The 19,645-nt window shown below is 42.0% G+C and overlaps 2 protein-coding genes across 2 annotated transcripts; one reads left to right on the forward strand and one right to left on the reverse strand.

The window, feature by feature from the left end:
- Positions 1-1,704: 1,704 nt before the first annotated feature.
- Positions 1,705-9,603, forward strand: il7r (interleukin 7 receptor; the record flags this gene model as incomplete). Its single annotated transcript, XM_083983973.1, has 8 exons — positions 1,705-1,783; positions 3,306-3,435; positions 4,319-4,479; positions 5,015-5,172; positions 6,011-6,167; positions 6,259-6,373; positions 6,453-6,525; positions 7,552-9,603. The coding sequence occupies 8 exons, from the start codon at positions 1,705-1,707 to the stop codon at positions 7,942-7,944; spliced, it is 1,266 nt and encodes a 421-aa protein (XP_083840099.1). The 3' UTR covers positions 7,945-9,603.
- A 2,051-nt stretch (positions 9,604-11,654) lies between these two features.
- capslb (calcyphosine-like b) lies at positions 11,655-16,989 on the reverse strand (the record flags this gene model as incomplete). Its single annotated transcript, XM_083983293.1, has 4 exons — positions 11,655-11,756; positions 12,894-13,103; positions 13,205-13,382; positions 16,853-16,989. The coding sequence occupies 4 exons, from the start codon at positions 16,987-16,989 to the stop codon at positions 11,655-11,657; spliced, it is 627 nt and encodes a 208-aa protein (XP_083839419.1).
- Between the last annotated feature and the right edge of the window lie 2,656 nt (positions 16,990-19,645).

Here is a 19,645-nt window from a genome sequence, read left to right on the forward strand (position 1 = left end):
TGTTGTTACTGTTGTTATTCATTTTTATTGCATGCATCTGTGACGGGTCAGAAACGTCACAGCTGGATAAGAACCATGAATCGATTCAAACTAATCTTTATTGTCAGTTTGTTGTCAATAAAGATTTATATATTAAAAAAAGTCCTAAAGCAAAGTTAAAGGTGCTTTATTGTGGCTTTTTTTATTGTTTATTGCTATCGTTTTTACTTTTGCTACGTAGTTACTGTTATTCATTTTGCATTATGAATCTGTGACGGGTCAGAAACGTCACAGCTGGATCAGAACCATGAATTGATTCAAACTAATCTTTATTGTTAGTTTGTTGTCAATAAAGATTTATATATAAAAAAAAAAAATCTGAAAGCAAAGTTAAAGGTGCTTTATTGGGGCTTTTTATTGTATAGTGCTATCGTTTTTATTTTAATCATATGTTGTTACTATTGTTATTGGTTTTTATTGCATTATTTATATATACGGTATATATTATTATATAACTTGATGAGCGAGCACATCTGCTGCAGATGTTGAGAACGAACAGACACGATGATGTGACGTCACAGAGTTAAAACACGTGTCACATGACGAGGTTGTTGTTTTTCCTCTGGTTCTGGTTCTGGTTCTGGTTCTGGTTCTGTCTGAACCGGTCTGAACCGGTCTGGTCTGAACTGGTCTGGAGTCTCTGATCCGGGCCGCCGGGTCAGGGTCGATCCAAATCAGCCAATTTCTGTGTTCGTCACCATTTCCCAGCATGCTTTGCTGCATATTAAACATTAAACACCGTGCTTTGAAACCAGCTGAGGGAAACAGAGCAAACCACACACACACACACACACACACACACACACACAGTCAGTTATCCAGGTGTGTGTGTGAGAGTATGGTCTGTGGTCTCGGTCCTGCTGGGTCAGGGTCTGATCTGGTTCTGATCTGGATCGCGGTGGTGAAACATCGTCGGTCTCGTTTACAAAAAAACAACAACAAACCAGATAATTTGAGCGAGAACAGGAAGTGGTTTTTTGTCGTTGATTTTCAGCTTCGTATTCGTGTTTGAAAAGAACCGACAGCGACGACGACGACGACGTGTTTTAATTAAAGTTTATCTATCGCTTCATTTATCAAAATATCGAGACTGAAAAATATGATGATGAAACATAAACAGTTACACACACACCCACACACACACACACACACACACTCCAACACGTGTCACAGTGTGTAAACAGTGTGTGTCATTAGTTGTGTTGCACAGCTGTTCAGTCTGATCCAACATCTGTCTTAATGTTCATCATCTGACGAATCTGATCAGACCACATCTGGAGCAGCGCCCCCTCCCCTCCCCCCACCCACACACACACACACACACACACACACACACACACACACACACACACACACACACACACAGCAGCTGTACAGATGTTCAATCAGCTGATGATGAGTTGAACTCTGCAGGACTTCTCCTTCTTCTTTTTCACCTCTCGTCTTCTTCTTCCTGTACAGACGTGTGTTTGCTGAACAAAGATGTTTTTAAATTTACAGAACATCCTGTGAGCTGAACCCCAGCACCCCCCCCCCCCCCCTCCCCCCTCACCCTCACCACTACCCCCCCTCTCCTTTCCTCTAAACGTGGCCCCTCCCTCTTCCTCCGACAGGACGAGCTGTGTGTGTGTCTGACACAGTGAGTCTCTCTCAGACAGACAGACGATGCTGCTGTGGGGGGTCGCTCCGCTGCTGCTGCTGCTGGGGGGGGGCGCCGAGGCCCAGAGCGGAGACGGAGACGTGGGTGAGAGGATGATGATGATGTTTTATTGTAATGATTTACTATGAGTTTACCTGAGGGGAATGGTGATGACATCATGCTCTTCTATCTACATACTCTGATGGCGTCATCACAGGACCAGAGGGGGGGAAAAGGTTCAGCAGAAAAAGTTCTTTAAGTTTCATTTTACATCATTTTCTTTAAAGAGAGGGGGGGAGGGGGAGGGGAGGGGGGCTGAAGAGAAAGAGAAAGAGTTGTGAGTTGTATTTGTTTTGTTTCATTGATTAGTGACGCTTCTGCAACGTAGTTCTCGTAACATTCATGCCAATAAAGCAAATTTGACTTTGAATTGAAATTGAATCTGAGAAAGACAGAGATGAGAGAGAGGGAGAAAGAGAGAGGACACACACATACACTACAATCACACACACACACACACACACACACACACACACACACACACACACACACACACACTCACACACACACACACACACACACACACACACACACACACACACACACACACACACACACACACACACACACCAACACCAAACTTCAGCCAACTCTCAGACCAAGAAAAATGATGTCATCTATTAGGAGAACAAACTGCTTTAGAAGCAGCAGTATAGTATGTGAATGAGTGCCATAAAAAAGAAAAGAGAAGAGCTCCTGTTCCTGTTGAGTTTTACCTGTTAAATGATATCTACACTGTTTGTTCATTATTATTATATATTTGTTTTTGTATTTATTTATGTGTTCTTATCCCATTGTTGTAATGCTTTGGCAATATTGTATTAAAAGTCATGCCAATAAAGCTTGTTAAATTGAAATTGAATTGAGAGACAGTGGAGAGAGAGAAAGAGAGAGAAAGACAGGTGAGAGACAGAGAGAAGGGGGGGGGGGAGGCAAGGGGGAGAGAGGTCACTGACTCAGTCAACAGTTTTCTGTTTCTGATCAATCAGAGTTCATTTACTGAAATAGTTGGTGAAAGTGTTGAAGTGCAGTGTGTGTGTGTGTGTGTGTGTGTGTGTGTGTGTGTGTGTGTGTGTGCGTGTGCGTGCGTGCGTGCGTCGGTGCGTGTATTTCCTTGTTGTCTCATCATTGAAATGTTTGTTTTTACGCTGACGATGCAAGATTGAATCTCTCTGCAGTTTGGCTGTCAAACGAAAATCAATAATAGAAAACTTAAAATATCAGATAATAAATATTGATTCTACTGTTTCATCTTCTGCTCTTGAGTGAAAGTGACAGAAATAATAACAGTTGATAATCATTGATGATAAGAGTTGATTCGGATGAAGAGTGATGTCATGCCAGGTTCGACTGTTTGAAATGATGCTATCTATCAGTCTGATCATGTGACTGAATTGATTTGGTTTTTTACTTTTATTATTATATAATATTAACATTTATGATATAAATGTTTGGATTTTCTTGTCTTTGTCATCCGATAATTGATTTGATCATTGACAGTTGTGTGTGTGTGTGTGTGGGGACTGACTCTCTCAGTTTCTAAATGAGCGATGTTTCTCCTCGTCAGAGCCGAGGATCGTCTGTTTGTCCCACATCAGCACTGAGAAGAACAATCTGACCTGTCGCCTGCTGGGGGGGGTCGATGAAGAGGACGACGAAGATGGTGAAGATGAAGGCATAGAGAAAATGACCCTGTGGTAACGACACCTCACTCTTCACTAGGTTTTATTTTTACATCTGAAACTGAAATTAAAATAACAAATTTGACCCAGATGTTATTTTTGGTGACAGACCCAGATGTTCAAAGGTCACGTGATCAGATTTTGGATAATTTATTGGATCAAATCTTGAAAATGGGTTGTTCAAAACCTAGTCTGGATCAAACCCTCAGTTTGTGTTGTTCAAAACTTTTAGTAGGATCAGGAAAACTTCCTCTTCCCATCAGTTTGGTGGATTCAGGAACAAAATGTGATTTCAATTCAATTCGGGTCAAATAAACAACATTTATAATTGATTTATATTTCGCACCTAAACCATTACAGTGATGACGTAAATAAAGTAAAGTTTTGATTACTCCACAAATTAAGAACTATTCCACAACTACTGGATATTTAAATGGAATTTGGAATTTGGAATTTAGAATTTGGAATTTAGAATTTAGAATTTGGAATTTTGAAGTTTGAATTTGAAACACATGGAAAAATATTCACAATGTATTTGACTAAATGTACTATGTATTTGTTTTTTGTTAGTTTTTTTTTTTATTAAACAGCCAGACCAGATACATTTTTAACAGAAAACACCTCAGAAAACAATACATACGTGCAAATTTCAGATACACTTTGAGTGACCCCAAGTGACCCTTTCTGCCTTTATTTTTTTTTACATACAAGTTCTTATCTGTATCAGACCGATCCAATCCAGTTTTGGGATAAAAGTAAAATGTATTACTGTACGTGATCCTGGATGGCAAAAACAAGGGATTTCAAAATACGGTTAATTTTGATCCAGATTACACCTTTTGAACAACTAGGCCCTGGTGACACCTGGTGACCGATGCGTCTTCTCCTCTGTCCACAGTTGGACCGACATGAGTAAAAACCCACCCCACAGAAACACATGTCATCAGAGTCTCGGGAACACGCTGACGTTCAAAGCGACGCCTGTGATTACCTACAACCTGACGGCCGAGCTGAAGAGAGGGGGGATGGTCATGACTTCTGTGAACATAAAGAGAATCGGTACACACACAAACACACACACACACACACCCACACAATCACGCACACACACGTGCGGCCTCATGCGTAACGTGGTCTTGAAGCATGTCTTCACTGGAACGTGTGAAGTTCTCGTGGGAACCAGAGTTTGTTGTTTACATGTTTGTCAGCAACATGTGACACGTGTGATCACATGTGGTTTTTTTCCCTGTGAGACATCCTGTCTGTCAGAGAGAGACAAAGGTTTTATCATCTTCATCACTTTCACTTCATCTCTGAAATCTTGACCTCACCTCACTCTGGGCGCGTGGCGTCTGTCCGACTACCCATTTCTCCGACCATACATTTCTTTATTTTTGCGTCCATTAGTCCGACCTCCAATTTCTCCGACTTAAGTAGCCCTAACCCTTAACCTTACCCTAAACCTAACCTTAACACTGTAGAATGGGTAGTCGGAGAAATGAGCTATGAAATATGCTCCCCCCTCACTCTCAGGCGATCAGATGTGTTTACCTGCATGACCTCATCACCGTCCACTGGTTCTGTGTCTCTGCAGTCAAACCCAAACCTCCTCGGGTGTGGAACATCACCTTCAGCCCGGAGCTTCACCACGCCACCGTTCAGATCCAGAGTCCGTACCGCAACGACTACCTGAAAGTAGAAAACCTGCGGTTCCAGTTGCACATCTGGACCAACGGCCGCAACGATGACATGGTAGACATAATCCTAACTCTGAACGATCTTCTGCAGAGAGTGATGCATTGTGGGTTGTTTGGAGCCTTCGTATTTGTTTGTTGGATCACTAAAGGCCTGTACAATACATACATAATGGAGAAATTTGTTCGCTTTCTCAAGGTGGCAAAAAAAAAGAACAAAGTTAGTTCTGACCAGGACATTTCAAACGAAAAACTCAGGTGCAGAACTTCAAATTTCTGACCAATCACACATTAGTTGTCGGACACAGTACAAGAAAAAAGTTCTGCCCAGATGTGTCAAGAACAAACTGCAACAACTCCCAAACCAAAGCTGCAAGAAAAGAAGGACATCATTACTTTTTCGGTAACCCTTTAATTTACAGGACGATAATTACGTGATAATGTAAGAAGTAGTTGCGTAGTAATAATAGCAGAAATAACGGTCAATTTCATAGTAAAGTCATGTTTTTCATAAAGGCAAAAGATCACACATCCTTTTCATACTTTGAATTTTTTGGGAAAGGCCAGAATGTCTCTCCACCAAGTCCTTGCAATTGACCGATATTATATTTCTATGCAATTGATCGTTATTTCTTGGCTATATTTCTCGACATTTCTACGAAATTGACCGTTATTTCTAGGCTATTTCTAGACATTATGATGCAATTACTTGTTATTTCTTGGCCATTTCTTGACATTATCACGTAATTTGCGGCCTGTAAATTAAAGGGTTACCTTCTTTTCTTGCAGTCCTGGGCGAGAGAACAAATTTCTCTGCTCGTAGAGTATGTACAGGCCTTAAGACCTGATTGGTCTCATGTTCAGGTCTCCATGTGGTCTCTCTGTGTCCAATGCAGATTCAGAACATCTCCTCAACGGACACCATGACGATCGACATGGAGCACCTCCAGAGCGACACCCTGTACTTCATTCGGGCCCGAGCCATCCCAGACAAGCACTTCAGAGGCAGCTGGAGCGAGTGGAGTGAGACGTTGAGTTTCCGAACTCCTGCAGGTGAGGAGAACGGGTTTTGGGTTCTGCTGGTGTGAACTGAAGTACAGAAGAACAAAGACCTTCTTCTGAACTCGTCTTGTTTCTGCTGCAGTAGGAAAAGTCCAGAAGGCGCCCGACGACAGCCAGGACGTGATGTATGCACTGATGTTGTGTCTGGTGCCCGTGGTGGTCTTGACCTTTGGTCTCGTTCTCTTCTGGAAGAAAAAGTAAGACATTTCTGCTTCCTGCAGAGAATCAGTGAAGCTCCACTTTTCTTCCACTGATCTGACTTCTTCTTCTTTACAGGATCTTCAGCTACATGTGGCCGAACATCCCTCATCCTAAAGACACGCTGGTGCAGATCTGCAAACCAAACAAGGTGAGGCTCTGATTCACAGGGCTACGAGCTGTGAGCAACTGTTCATCATCACAACTGTTCATCATCCATTCAATAAAGTTTAATTGAAGCAAAAACAGAAAACAAAGCACTCATCTTGAGGAAAAAAATTTAAATGCCTTTATTTAATTATGGGCAGAACATAAAAACGAGACAAGACTCTAAGACAAGTCTGATTGTGCTTTTAATCAGACTTTATTTTTACTATGTTCTGCCAAAAATTAAATAAAGGCATTTTAATTTTTTCCTCAAGATGAGCGCTTTGGTATTTTTTCTGTTTTTGCTGCTGATCTAGCCCTGAACCAAAGAGCACCATCTTAGCAACAAAGTCCTTAGATCCAGGCAACACTCCTGCTCTTTGGCTTTTTTAAAGTTTAATTGAAGCTTGAGCTTGAGCTGCTTTAGCAATTCTACCTGTGTGAGTAAGCTTCTCAGTGGTCGATGGAGACATTCATTGACATTAGTGACAGTTAGCCAGTCACAATTGACTGATTAATTCTGATGAGGACACAAGACTCCGCCGCCAATGATCTGTTCCTGCTGATCACTGTGTCACAGCGACAATCACCACAACAGCTGGTTGTCTGAGGGACCTGGTCGACAGAGGTGTGGTTCTTTTGTTGGTGTCAAAAACCATGAAATGAGTCGCTCTGGTCTAGGGACGACTTTCGATGTGCGTCACGACCTGTTCCTGCTTGTATTATTATACAAAGTGTTTATCCTGTTGCTTAGCAACCTTTACGACAACATTTTTTTTTAAACTTTGGTTGCGCCGATAGCTGTTGGTCTGAGCTGGGACACAACGCTGACATTTAACAGTACGGCTTTGATGCTTAATTTCATTATCTGCTCGCTATGAATCTTGGGATATTTTGGATCACAAAGGATCCGCCTGCTGAGTCTTGGTTGTCCAGGAAATGAAGGAGCATCTGAAAGTGTTTAGTCTGGCTTTAGTCGTGTGAACTGCTGTAAAGAGCGTCAGTAACTCATTGTCTTCTGCTGTTGCAGGGTCTTCTGTTGAACTTCAACCCGGAGGAGTTCAGTGCTCTGAAGGTCTGCCCGCTGGAGAAGGAAGAGCTTCGTCCCTGTGAGGAACCAGAGGCTTCGGTCCGTCCTGCTGCTGCTGCTGCTACTGACAGTTCTCAGTCCAGTGATCCCTGCTCCACCCAGAGCTCGGACTGCAGGAGCACCACCAGCGTCAGCACAGAGGAGCTGGAGCTCTCGGCCCTGCTGAGCTCCTCCGATGGAGAGGACAGCCTGCAGAGCTCCAGTCCCTCCCCCGTCAACGTCCTCCAGCTCAGGGCCGAAGGCAGCAGCGGAGGAAACGAGGCCGAGGCGGTCGGAGCGAGCCAGCCGGACGAGGCCTACGTCACCATGTCCAGCTTCTACCAGATCAAGTAGATCGGGACCAGGAGCTGGACCAGAGTTCTGTTTATCAAACTTCTGAGAATTACACTGAAGAATGTTCAGAGGGTGAGACCCCGACCCGGAGTGAGGAGCCATGAAATCCACATCTGAATCTGAAGAAGTCAAACCTTCCCCTGGTTCTCAGCAGGGTCGTCTGCCAGAGGTTTGACCTCCAAACAGTTTGAGACCTTCTCTCTGCTTCTGTCTGTCGCCTCCACTCAAACATCTCGTCCATTTTCTCCAGAGGATGAACCCAACTCTCTTTGATCCTGATGTTTCTTCACCATGAGATTCCTTATATTTTAGTGAAGTGACTCAACAGTTGGACGACTGCCACAACATCATCATCCACACAACTAACATCTCATAATGTTCATGATCTTCAGAGGATGAACTTCGCTGACATCTTCACCCCAACAGCATGTCAGTCTTCTCTAGTTCATGCTCCCCTCAGGATAAAACCACTTACTTTGAACCTGTCATCATCGTCGGTACAAAATATTCATGTATTGAATTCCCATGAGCCTCAGAGACTCTGGTTCTTCTGGACTCGAAAACCTTCATCCAACAGTCACAGAAGGAAACGCCACGTAGACATTGACATGTGACGAGATGTTAAAGGTGGAAACTGATCAATTTTATGAAACCGTGAGAGAAAAGGTTGAAAATCTTGATCCTCCAGGATTTGGGCCACGCTTCATTTTTCAAAAATAATAGTCCATGCATTATGTTATCTGCCAAAATTCACATGCTTTTACTTTTTATGTTTACTGACCACTTAAACTTTTAGTAGCAACTGACATTATTATTGTGACAAAGGGAAGGTTTAAAGTATATAGACTGACACTGAAATGTAGCATTTATGTATTGTATTGCTTTTGAATTTATCAGGTTTATTTTCATAACAAATCACATGTTGTATCCTGACCCGAACTAAGTCATCCAATTCCAAACATGGTTGTGGGTGGAGTCTCAGGTCGTTCCAGTGGTTCTGTATGTTTTACTACAAAAAATCCTGGTAACATCGAGGCAGCATCATTGGTTAAAGGCTCAGTTCATCCTTTAGCTGGACATGCAGTGGATTTCGTGCCTTGAGCAAGTTTGAAACTGCTGAAAACCCCTTGAACTCCACAGGAAGCACCTGAAACAAAGTAAAACCACAAAACACAAGCTGCAACTTTCTAAATGACCTGCAGAACCACAGTTATGACCCTAAGGACCACACCCGAGGACACTGACGTCTTCAATGATAGCTTAAACCTCCAACGCCAACTACAGAACATCTACGAACTACCTAAATATCACCCAAACCCACTGGGACATAAAACCTCATCAAACAACCGACTGAAGGATCCCAAGAACTTCATCAACGACCATAACCACATGAAGGACCACTAGAGCCACTTTAAAGCAGAAGTAAGCGGAATATTTGTGTTAATATAAGTCTTAAATAGTTATATCTTCCGACGGCAATCACTTACATAGAGTGTTTGGTCTGAAACACGGGTCTGTCAGTCACTCTGCTCTGCTCTGAGCCGAGGAGAAAACTTTCCTCGTATCCTACAAGTTTTATCCAATGAGGAGAGAGAACGGCATGAAGGGCTGTGTGTGCAGCCAATAGATCCATGACGAGGGCGGGGGCTGCTAACTCCATCGGCTGACAAGAAGTTATGGTGCGTTCAAGGCAACCCGTAACTTGTGTTTTTTTAACCTGTGAAGTCGTACCAGTTCGATCTGGTACGAGTTCACGGGTCAGAAGTTACGAGTGGCCGTTATAGTGACTTTCACAGGCAACAGGTCGGAAAAACACGAGTTACGGGTTGCCTGGAACGCTACAAAGTCGTAAGTCGTGACTTGAAGCCGTAACTTACGGTTTCAAAAGCCTGCCTGGAACGCAGCATTAGCCAAAACAACCGGATCGCTTACTTCTGCTTTAAAGATCCGTTGAATCTTCTTGGTGACTCGGATCTCCAAAAGCGGGGTCAGCACCTCCAGAAAACCCTCAACAGTCTCCACCGCCACACAACCACCCAGGAGAACGCACCCATTACAGATGTTCCACCTTAAACCCTGAGATGAGCTCCAGAGCTCAGACCAAAACCCCTCTCACCTGAAGGTTACTCACAGTTCTTCAACACAGAGTAACTCCTCCGAAGAACGCTGCTCGTACCCAGGTGGTTTCTGTCTCTTGTCATGGAAACGCCACACAAAATGCTGCTTCTTAAAACATGTAACACAACGTAAACCTCATGTCTCCTCACAGCATCAGGATCTCTGAATGTAGCCATGCTTTGTGCTCCACATATCAGTGCTGAAAACTTCATGTTGATGTTTATCCAGAGCTTTTTTTTATTATTATTATTATTTAAACTCATTTTTCTTCCATGTACAAGACCATTAAAAAAATTTGAGAATGAAACATGTTTCCTGAGCTGCACATACATGACACCTACAAAATGAAGATACATGATAATGATGTTCTACTTTAAAGGGATAGTTCAACATTTTGGCAAATTAACAGTAGGATTGTTACCTTTATTTGTCGGTGCATGCTATTTTTAGAACGACGGAGCAGAGCCGCGAGCTGCTCAGAGCTACGCTACAGAGGCTCATGGGATTTCTTGGTTTCTCATCAATTACACAATCCAACAACTCCAAAACGCTCTGGAGTTGTGAGCTGCACATTCATCACGCTGAGATAATAACTGAACGTTACCAAACAGAGTTGTAATACAGAGACTGCTTGATGAAAAACTGCCCCTGAAGGCAACGCGCATCAGCAGTTTTGCATGAATTTACCTCTAAAACAACTCTGTCTGGTAACGTTGTGTTATTATCTCATAGCGTGGTGAATGTGCTGCTCCGCCGTTTTAAAATTGCTTGTACCGACAATTAAAGGTAACGAACCTACTGCTATGACTATAGTAATTATGGCAATGGGCCAATTTGCCAAAATGTTGAACTATCCCTTTTAAAAAATCTAAAAATCACCAGACAGTCAAAAAAACAAAGCTGAAGCTAGCAGAGCAACACATGATAACACTCAGTGACAGTTTGATGTTTGTGCTTCAGAGTTTCCAGGCGTTTCTCATCATCAGGATGAAGTACACGTCGCTGTCGATGGAGGCGCTCACGCCGCTGTAATAGTTGATGAACTCATCTTTCGTCACCTGTCAATCAGAGGAGACAGAGTGATGCTCAGTCGCATGTTGAAGAGTCAAGAAAAATGTGATGGGAAAATAACAAATTCAATTTTCGAAAACTAAACTAATTCATACGATTATTTAGTTTGGTCCAAGATCAAAACCCTGAGACAGACAGAACACCCCTCTAATTAATCATCTAATTAACTAACCATCTAATGAATCATTTACCTTTACATGTGTGTGAGCTCAGTGCTCTCACAGGTAAAGTAGAAACCTGAGATGTGATTGGATGGAAACAGAGAGTGAAGCTGATAGATTAATCAGTAGTGTGATCAGTGACTGAGGCTGATTGATTGATTGATCAGAAGGACGAATGATGACGTGTGTTGTGTGGTTCTGTTGAGTCCAGATTCGTTTTGAGGCGTTTTCCAATCATAAATGCTGAATTAACCACACAACTCACTCATCATCATCATCATCTCCAGACGTTGTGTTCAGGAACCAGTGGAAACTCTGCCGCCACCCGGACGATTGCGAGCGTTTACCCGACCGGCTTGGTCAGAGTTTCCAGGCGTTCGTCATCATCACGATGAAGTAGACGTCGGTGTCGATGGACGCGCTCACGCCAGCGTAATAGTTGAGGAACTCCTCTTGCGTCACCTTCAGAGAGCGACAGCGGTGAGTCGTGGTGGGCGGAGCTTTTTCAGGCCTGAGCAGTCAAATTGACCCAATCTGTTCCCTTCCTCCATCCTTCCTTTCTCCCTTTCTCCCTTCCTTCCTTCCTTCCTTCCTTCCTTCCTTTCCTTCGTCCTTACTTCTTCTTCCTTCCTATTTTGATTCAATTGACCAGATCTGTTCCCTATCTCTCCATCTTTCTTTCCTTCCCTTCTTCCTTCCTTGAACGAATCTGTTCCCTCCCTCCATCTTTCTTTCCTTCCTTTTTCCCTTCCTTCTTTCCACAATCCTTTTTCCCTTCCTTCCTTCCTTCCTTCCTTCCTTCCTTCCTTCCTTCCTTCCTTCCTTCCTTCCTTCCTTCCCTTCGTCCTTACTTCTTCCTTCCTTTTTGACCCAATTGACCCAATCTGTTCCCTCCTATCTTTCCTTCCTTCTTTCCTCCCATCTTTCCCTTTGTCCTTCCTTCCTTCCTTCCTTCCTTCCTTCCTTCCTTCCTTGACCCAGGAGGACAATAGGAGGGTAAATTGTAAAGATTCCTAAATACTGTTACTTTCCAAAAAAGATGACATTGGAACCGTATCGGCAGATGTGCGCAAAAATAAAGGTAAGTGCACAGATACTGGTCCATTTAACTAACGTAACATTGAATTGGTAGGAATTTAAATGTTAGAGTGTCATTTTTAAATTAAAAAAATCAACAAAACAAAACAAAAAATGATTTAAATAAACGTAAACATTTGGTATAGATAACAATTTATGACCTGAATATTTCAAACATTTCATCTGGGGATTAATAATTGGTCATATATTATTAGATACTTGAAATATTTTGTGTAAACAATGAGTAATGTAATTATATTTTGACTATATTTGATTTTACACATTCTTTTTGAAATTAATGAATGCATAATAATCGTGATAATCGTAGTACCGTGATTATTCTTCTGGCAATAATCGTACCAGGAAAATTTTTTATTTATTTATTATTAATTTAAAAAGGACAGTGTGCATTTGCATTAGTTATTGAAAACAATAAAAAGATGGCTGCACCAGATTTAGCGGAGCCGCTAATTTCCATCTGTAGTCCTGAATAATCGTGACACCACCCACTTATTTTTTTACCTTCCCATCTTTGTCGTACGGAGAGTCGAAGCTGTCCAGGAACTTCCTGAACACCTGATCCTCCGTCCACTCTCCGTTCTGATACTTGGGGTGGTATTTGGCGTTGTAAACCCCCCGCAGGTCTTCGACGGTGATAACACCGTCGCCCGTCTTGTCCAGCTTCCTGAACGCCTGCATCACCACCTCCTTCCTGGCCTTGGACATGGGCGGCTGCAGACACCAGATCACAGCGGTTAGGACTCACCTGTCTCACCTGTCTCACCTGTCTCACCCGTCTCACCCGTCAGCCGTCGTCTGCTGCGTGTATTTACCCTCAGGGTGATGAGGAACTCCTCGAAGTCGATGGTCCCGCTCCCGTCGCGGTCGAACTGCTGGAACAGCGCGGCCGCCTCCTGCTTCTCCATCAGGACGCCGTAGTCGTTCAGACCCTTCAGGAACTCTTTGAAGTCCAGCGAGCGGTTGCTGTCGTCGTCCATTATTTTGAAGGTTCTGACATCAACACGCAGGTCAGAGGTCAAGAGCAAACACACAGATTCTCTGCGGCTGATTTCATTCACTTTATAGTGCACTATAAAATACCTACAATGCACCGCAAAATTGAGTGAACAAGCGATGTACACTACATTGTACTCCCGTATCCCACAATGCAATGCGGTCGTGTTTTGCCAGAGGAGAAGAGCTGAGACAATGGGCTCTATGCACAGCTCCACTACTTCCTGAATTTAGTGCTGCTCCTTTGTTTCCTGTCTTACATTATTGGATAAACTGATTAATCCAGGTGTGTCTGACCATTGTGACTACTCAGACACACCTGGATTAATCAGTTTGTCCAATAATGTAAGACAGGAAACAAAGGAGCAGCATTAAGTTCAGGAAGTAGTGGAGCTGTGCAAAGAGCCCATTAGCATGTTAGCTACAGTTTATTTACGTTATCTAGCAGTTGACATCGGCGAATCAACGAACAGCCCATTAAACGCTTCAGACGCACACGCCTTCGCTCTGTTTGCCTTTCCTGAAGCGCAGGAGTTGGACGAGCAGCATTAAATCAATCAACTAACGAAACCGTAAGTAAATACAGTACTAGTCAGTAGCTAACGAGCTAAGCTAATAGCCACAGTTCACAAGTGAGCCGTTACAGCTCACGGTCGGGACACACAAGAGTAGCTGACCAAACCAAACTTCCACACTGTTTATATTTCAACAGTTTATTGTCCGAGAGACACAACCATGCAGAATCACATCCCCAGATGTTCCCGTTACAGCAATACCTGGCGCATCTGCTGACGCAACCAACTACCCATTTCTTCGACCATACATTTCTTTATTTTTGCATCCATTAGTCCCATTTCCCCGACTTAAGTAACCCTTACCCTAAACCTAACCTTAAAGGGATAGTTCACTCAAAATTTAAATTGCACTCATTATCTACTCACCCTCACGTCGACTAAGGGCTGGGAGAAGTTTCAGAGTCCTCCGTGGCTTCTCTGAGTTACAGGGGGTCTCGGCGTAGCAGTGCATGTCAATATAACGGTTGCAAATGGATACCAACTGTCTTCGTAACAAAAAGACACACCAAAAAACATCCAAATACCTCCATGCTGCAAGTATGTAATGTCCGTCTTGTATTGAAGCCCCGAAATGCGAAATTGTCCCGAAAAAGATCAAATAAGTCTATTTTTCAAGCTTGTTTGTAGCGGAAGCTCCTCTTCCCAGTTCGTCCAAATTTGACGAACCGGGAAGAGGAGCTTCGAGAAGCTTCCGCTACAAAACAAGCTTGAAATATAGACTTTTTAAATTTTTTCGGGGCTTCACTACAAGACGGACATTACATACGAGCAGCATGGAGGTATTTGGATGTTTTTTGGTGTGTCTTTTTGTTACGAAGACAGTTGGTATCCATTTGCAACCGTTATATGGACATGCACTGCTACGCCGAGACCCCCTGTAACTCAGAGAAGCCACGGAGGACTCTGAAACTTCTCCCAGCCCTTAGTCGACATGAGGGTGAGTAGATAATGAGTGCAATTTCAATTTTGGGTGAACTATCCCGTTAACACTGTAGAATAACTCGGATTAATGGGTAATCGGAGAAATGAGCTGTCGGACTTTTGGGCGGTCGGACTGATACATGCTCCGCCAAGAGTGTCCGAATTCTCCTCCCGTCGTAGTGCACCACATCATATACACAATGTAGTGGATAGGGAGTGAGTACAGCTATAGTTACATGACGATGAATACGAAGCAGGAAGTAGATTGTGTCGATGTCATGATGACGCGTCTTGTTTTAAACAGTTTCAGGTGTAACGAGCCGTCAGACCAACGAGTCGGCGTCATTAGGTGGAAATATTAACGATGTGCAGCGGGAGTGTTAATGAGACACAGGATCTGTGTGGGAACCTGCAGCTACAGCAACAAAACCACAGGCGCAGCAACGACAACACGACGGAGAGACAACAAACCAAACACATCACAACATCCTGCAGCCGCAGCAGCAGCTCGAGAGCAGCAGAGCCGATCCACCACAGGAAAACACCTCAGCACATCGAGCCACAGCAGCACACGCTCCACATCTACTACATGTAGTGTACTATATATACATGTATATACACACACATACACATGCACACACACACACGTACGTACACACACACAGACTTTCAGTTTCACTCTAAACATGAGGTTCATCATCTCCCCTCAGGCTCCATGTTGATGAGTTAACGTTCATTTAACTTCACTAAATTATTATTTCATTATTAACTTTATCATGTTTGACAGTTTTGCTGCTTCATTTAAACTTCACATTAACAAGTCAACCTTTATTTAGCTGTAAATTCAGTGTGTGCAGTCGTGTTCAATCACGGCTCATCTCAATAACAGGTTTTAACAAAGTAAAAGTCCTGCATAAGAAATCTCACAAAGTAAAAATCCTCAACGATAAATCCTACAAAGTAAAAGTCTTGACAGAGAAATCCTACAAAGTAAAAGCCCTGAAAGAGAAATTCTACACTGCAAAGCCCTGAAAGAGAAATCCTACAAAATAAAAGTCCTGAACGAGAAATCCCACAAAGTAAAAGTCCTAAAAGAGAAATTCTATAAAGTAAAAGTCTTGAAAGAAAAATCCTACAAAGTAAAAGTTCATGTGGAGGGAAAATGAAAGACCTCTGATACCAACATGTTTCATATAGAAACCACTCAGGTTGTAACTCGTCTCCCTCACAGTTATGTAAACACAGATCTAAACGTCAGCAGGTGTTTAATCAGCAGGTGGCGCCACCTTGTGTTGACTTGGTGACATTTACAGCAGGTTTTTAATGAACAACACCAGATGACGAACATGGGATTTCATGTTGCAATAATAAATACCACTGAATAAAAACACTCACATTAGGGAGACCGGGGATCTCTTTATCTTTAAAGCCTGTTTGTTCAAAATGAGATACAAACTATAGTTACATGTGTCTGCTATTAAATGACAAAGCTGTTATCTCTGCAACAAACAGAAAATGCATGGTTTAGTCTAAAACACAAGAAGTGAAATGTTGCAATTCACCCCATAGTTATTTGTATGTGTGCCTTATGTGACAACAATCTTGATATTATCCAACACTTTAAATTACTTTTTACATAATTGTAATTAAACTGAGCACAAACAGAGTGAATCAGATGATTTATAACTTGTTTCTGATTGGAGAAATTGTAAATTTTACAACTGACTATGTTACAACCATCCTCGGTCTCACCTGCTGTTTGTTGAAAACAGAAACCATTGTTGAAACAAAACGCTGCACAGACATCGTTCCTCCTGATGTTTGGCTTTATGATGATGATGATTAATGAAATGTTGGATTTGAACAATGATTGAAATGAATGATACACACACACACACACACACACACACACACACACACACACACACACACACACACACACACACACACACAGAGGTGACAGCAGCTCACCTGCCCAGACCTTTGATCCCTGACGAGCCTCGGGCCAAACACTGCAGCCTGAGTCTCTCCACAGGGTCCGAGCAGCCAGAGAGCTGTCGCTTGGCGTTTATCGCCATCTCTCGATCGTGTCGTGACGTTCCCGCCATCTCTAACACATCACACAGGAAGTGAGTTATTCAGACATTTTCTCTGTGACATCATAAAGTTTTTTTTGTTGCTATTTTAAAGTCCACTTCACTAAACATCAGTAGAAGAAGAACTTGACTGTGTCATGCGGTTGCGGGTGGAGCTACAAACATGACCTCACTAATGAAACTAAAACCTCACGGGGATGATGATGTCACAGTGAAGTTGACCTTGACTTTTTTGGATACAAACTGTCTTTTTTTATATATATAAACCAAAACAAAAAACAAAAAACATAACCAAAACCAAAGATCCAAACTAAATTTATGCATATATAGCGTACGGATTATCTTTTCAAATAACCATACAGAGGTTTAGTGATTCATAAATCTTCTGTCTTTCATACCGTGTAGTGTTTGAATGTAGTGGTGGATTTTTATTTTACATTTTTTAAACATTTACATTTGTGAATGTAGCCTAGTATTTCATACAAAATTGAAAGATTTAACAACACTTTTTCCCTTGCTCTTAAGCCTTTTCTCATCATATAGGAGAATCATATCTTTTTTTTTTTTTTTAAGTTTAAGCTTTACACCTGTTAAAGTTTCAAATAAATGCCCATTTCTACCCAGAACAAGTTACTGTAATATAACAACATTCATAAAAAAAAAAGGTGACAAATGTTTTCCACCTCCTGCTATTACATAAACTACAGTTCACATAAACATAGTTCATTTGCAAAAGCAGATAAGTGCCATTTTGAAAAAGATGAGTTGATGCTTTTGAATTATTCTTTGCATAGTGTTGTTTTCAATAAAGCTTTATTTTTTTGAGCTACGTCTGTTTTGATACGTCTCATCTCCTTGGTCAAAGCCACTCAACTTTGGTTTGACTGATTTCACCTGGTGTAAATAGCCTAATAATTAAAAATTGTTTGGACATTTTTTTAAAAACGGAGTTATCTGCTTTTGCAAATGAACTCTTCATATTAAAATCTAGAAATGTCCTGATTAACAGGGTAAATCAAATGTATAATCTTGAATGAAACATCCTTTATTTTGTTTGTGACTTGATGTTCCACTTCATGTTTTTATACATCTCCAGTTCCTAAATGGTTTAGTTTAGCTGATGGAGATGTTTGGATGCAAACTGTCATCATTGCATCATCTTGTTTTGTGACGTCACAGTGACCACCACACTAATGGGACTGCTCTCTGTTTCACGTTGCCTTGACAACAGCAGGTGTGTGTGTGTGTGTGTGTGTGTGTGTGTGTGTGTGTGTGTGTGTGTGTGTGTGTGTGTGTGTGTGTGTGTGTGTGTGTGTGTGTGTGTGTTACCTGCTGCAGTGACCATGAAGCTGCTTTAAATAAATGTAAATGTAAATGTCTGAACATTAACTTCTCTTCCTGTCACAGTAAAAGTATTTTTCAGCTTTGACTCGTGTTTGTTCCTCCACCCGGAAGCCGGAAGCAGAAGCAGAAGCTGAGCAACCGCAGAAAGTGAACGGACGGAGCCGCGGTGGGACACGAGCACGCGTACACGGGCGCGTTCACGTTCACAAACCGTGACCGATGATGATGATGATGATGAAGATGATGGTGATGTGTTGCAGCGGCGGGAACTCACCGAGCTGGTTTGTTTTTATTGATTTATCTCCGCTCGACGTCCGACACCGAGGCTGCTCTTCCCCAAACGGTCCTTAGTTACCATGGAGACCTGCCGCTCTCTGCTGTGATTGGCTGAGCTGACGAGTGACGAGGCTTTTACTCTGAAACACACACAGGAAGTGAACAGGTGAGTGGCGCTGTGTTGTCAATGGTCTGAGCTGGATTCATATATGGAACCGAACCTCCTATACAAATACCTAATCACAAATAAAGTGAGAGAATTATCTTACAAATTAATTCATAGATATTACCCTGCCAAACATTATTTGTTAAAATTTAAGAAAGATTTAGGCCTATGTGTGAATTGTTCTCTGTGTGAGTCTGAGCCTGAAACTGTGTTGCACCTGTTTTGGCACTGTCACTCTACTGCCAACTTCTGGAAAGAAGTAATGCGTTACATCACATTGAAGATTTACTCAGATTTTTCTTTACTTTGGAACAATATAGGCTACTTTTTGGTGTCCACGGTGTCAAAAGTAAGAAACTAAAGAACTGTATGTCATAAATTTGATAATAATATTAGGGAAATATACACAAAGCTAAATTTAGTCACTCTAAACCCTGTTTTGTGGCATTCCAAAGGGAAACAGCAGGGGGACTGCCAACGGAAATTAGCCTTCTGGCTATAATTGGGTGCATTTACATTTTATCCTTTTAAAATGTTCATTGATGTACACTGTCCCTCTTAAACAAATAAAAGGAATTAAAATTAAAATTAAATTAAACGGAACAGTAAATGCAAAGTAATAATAAGAAAGAAGAATAATAAAAAAGCTTTGAAAACATTTAATTTGTGCTTTTTATTATCTGTATTTATTTAATAGCCTACCCCCTGGCTGTTGTTCAATTTGTTTGTTTGAAGGTACATTAATAATAACTGCCTTTGTATTGATTCTATTTCTGTCAATAAAGATTCATTGGGGGAAAAAAAAGATGAGTGGCCCTAAACCTCATGGGAAACAGAGTCCAGTTGCTCTTACCTCTGACTGAGAATGATGAGGTCATCATA

This window comes from Trachurus trachurus (assembly GCF_905171665.1).
Source record: "Trachurus trachurus genome assembly, chromosome: 12".
Classification (NCBI taxonomy): domain Eukaryota; kingdom Metazoa; phylum Chordata; class Actinopteri; order Carangiformes; family Carangidae; genus Trachurus; species Trachurus trachurus.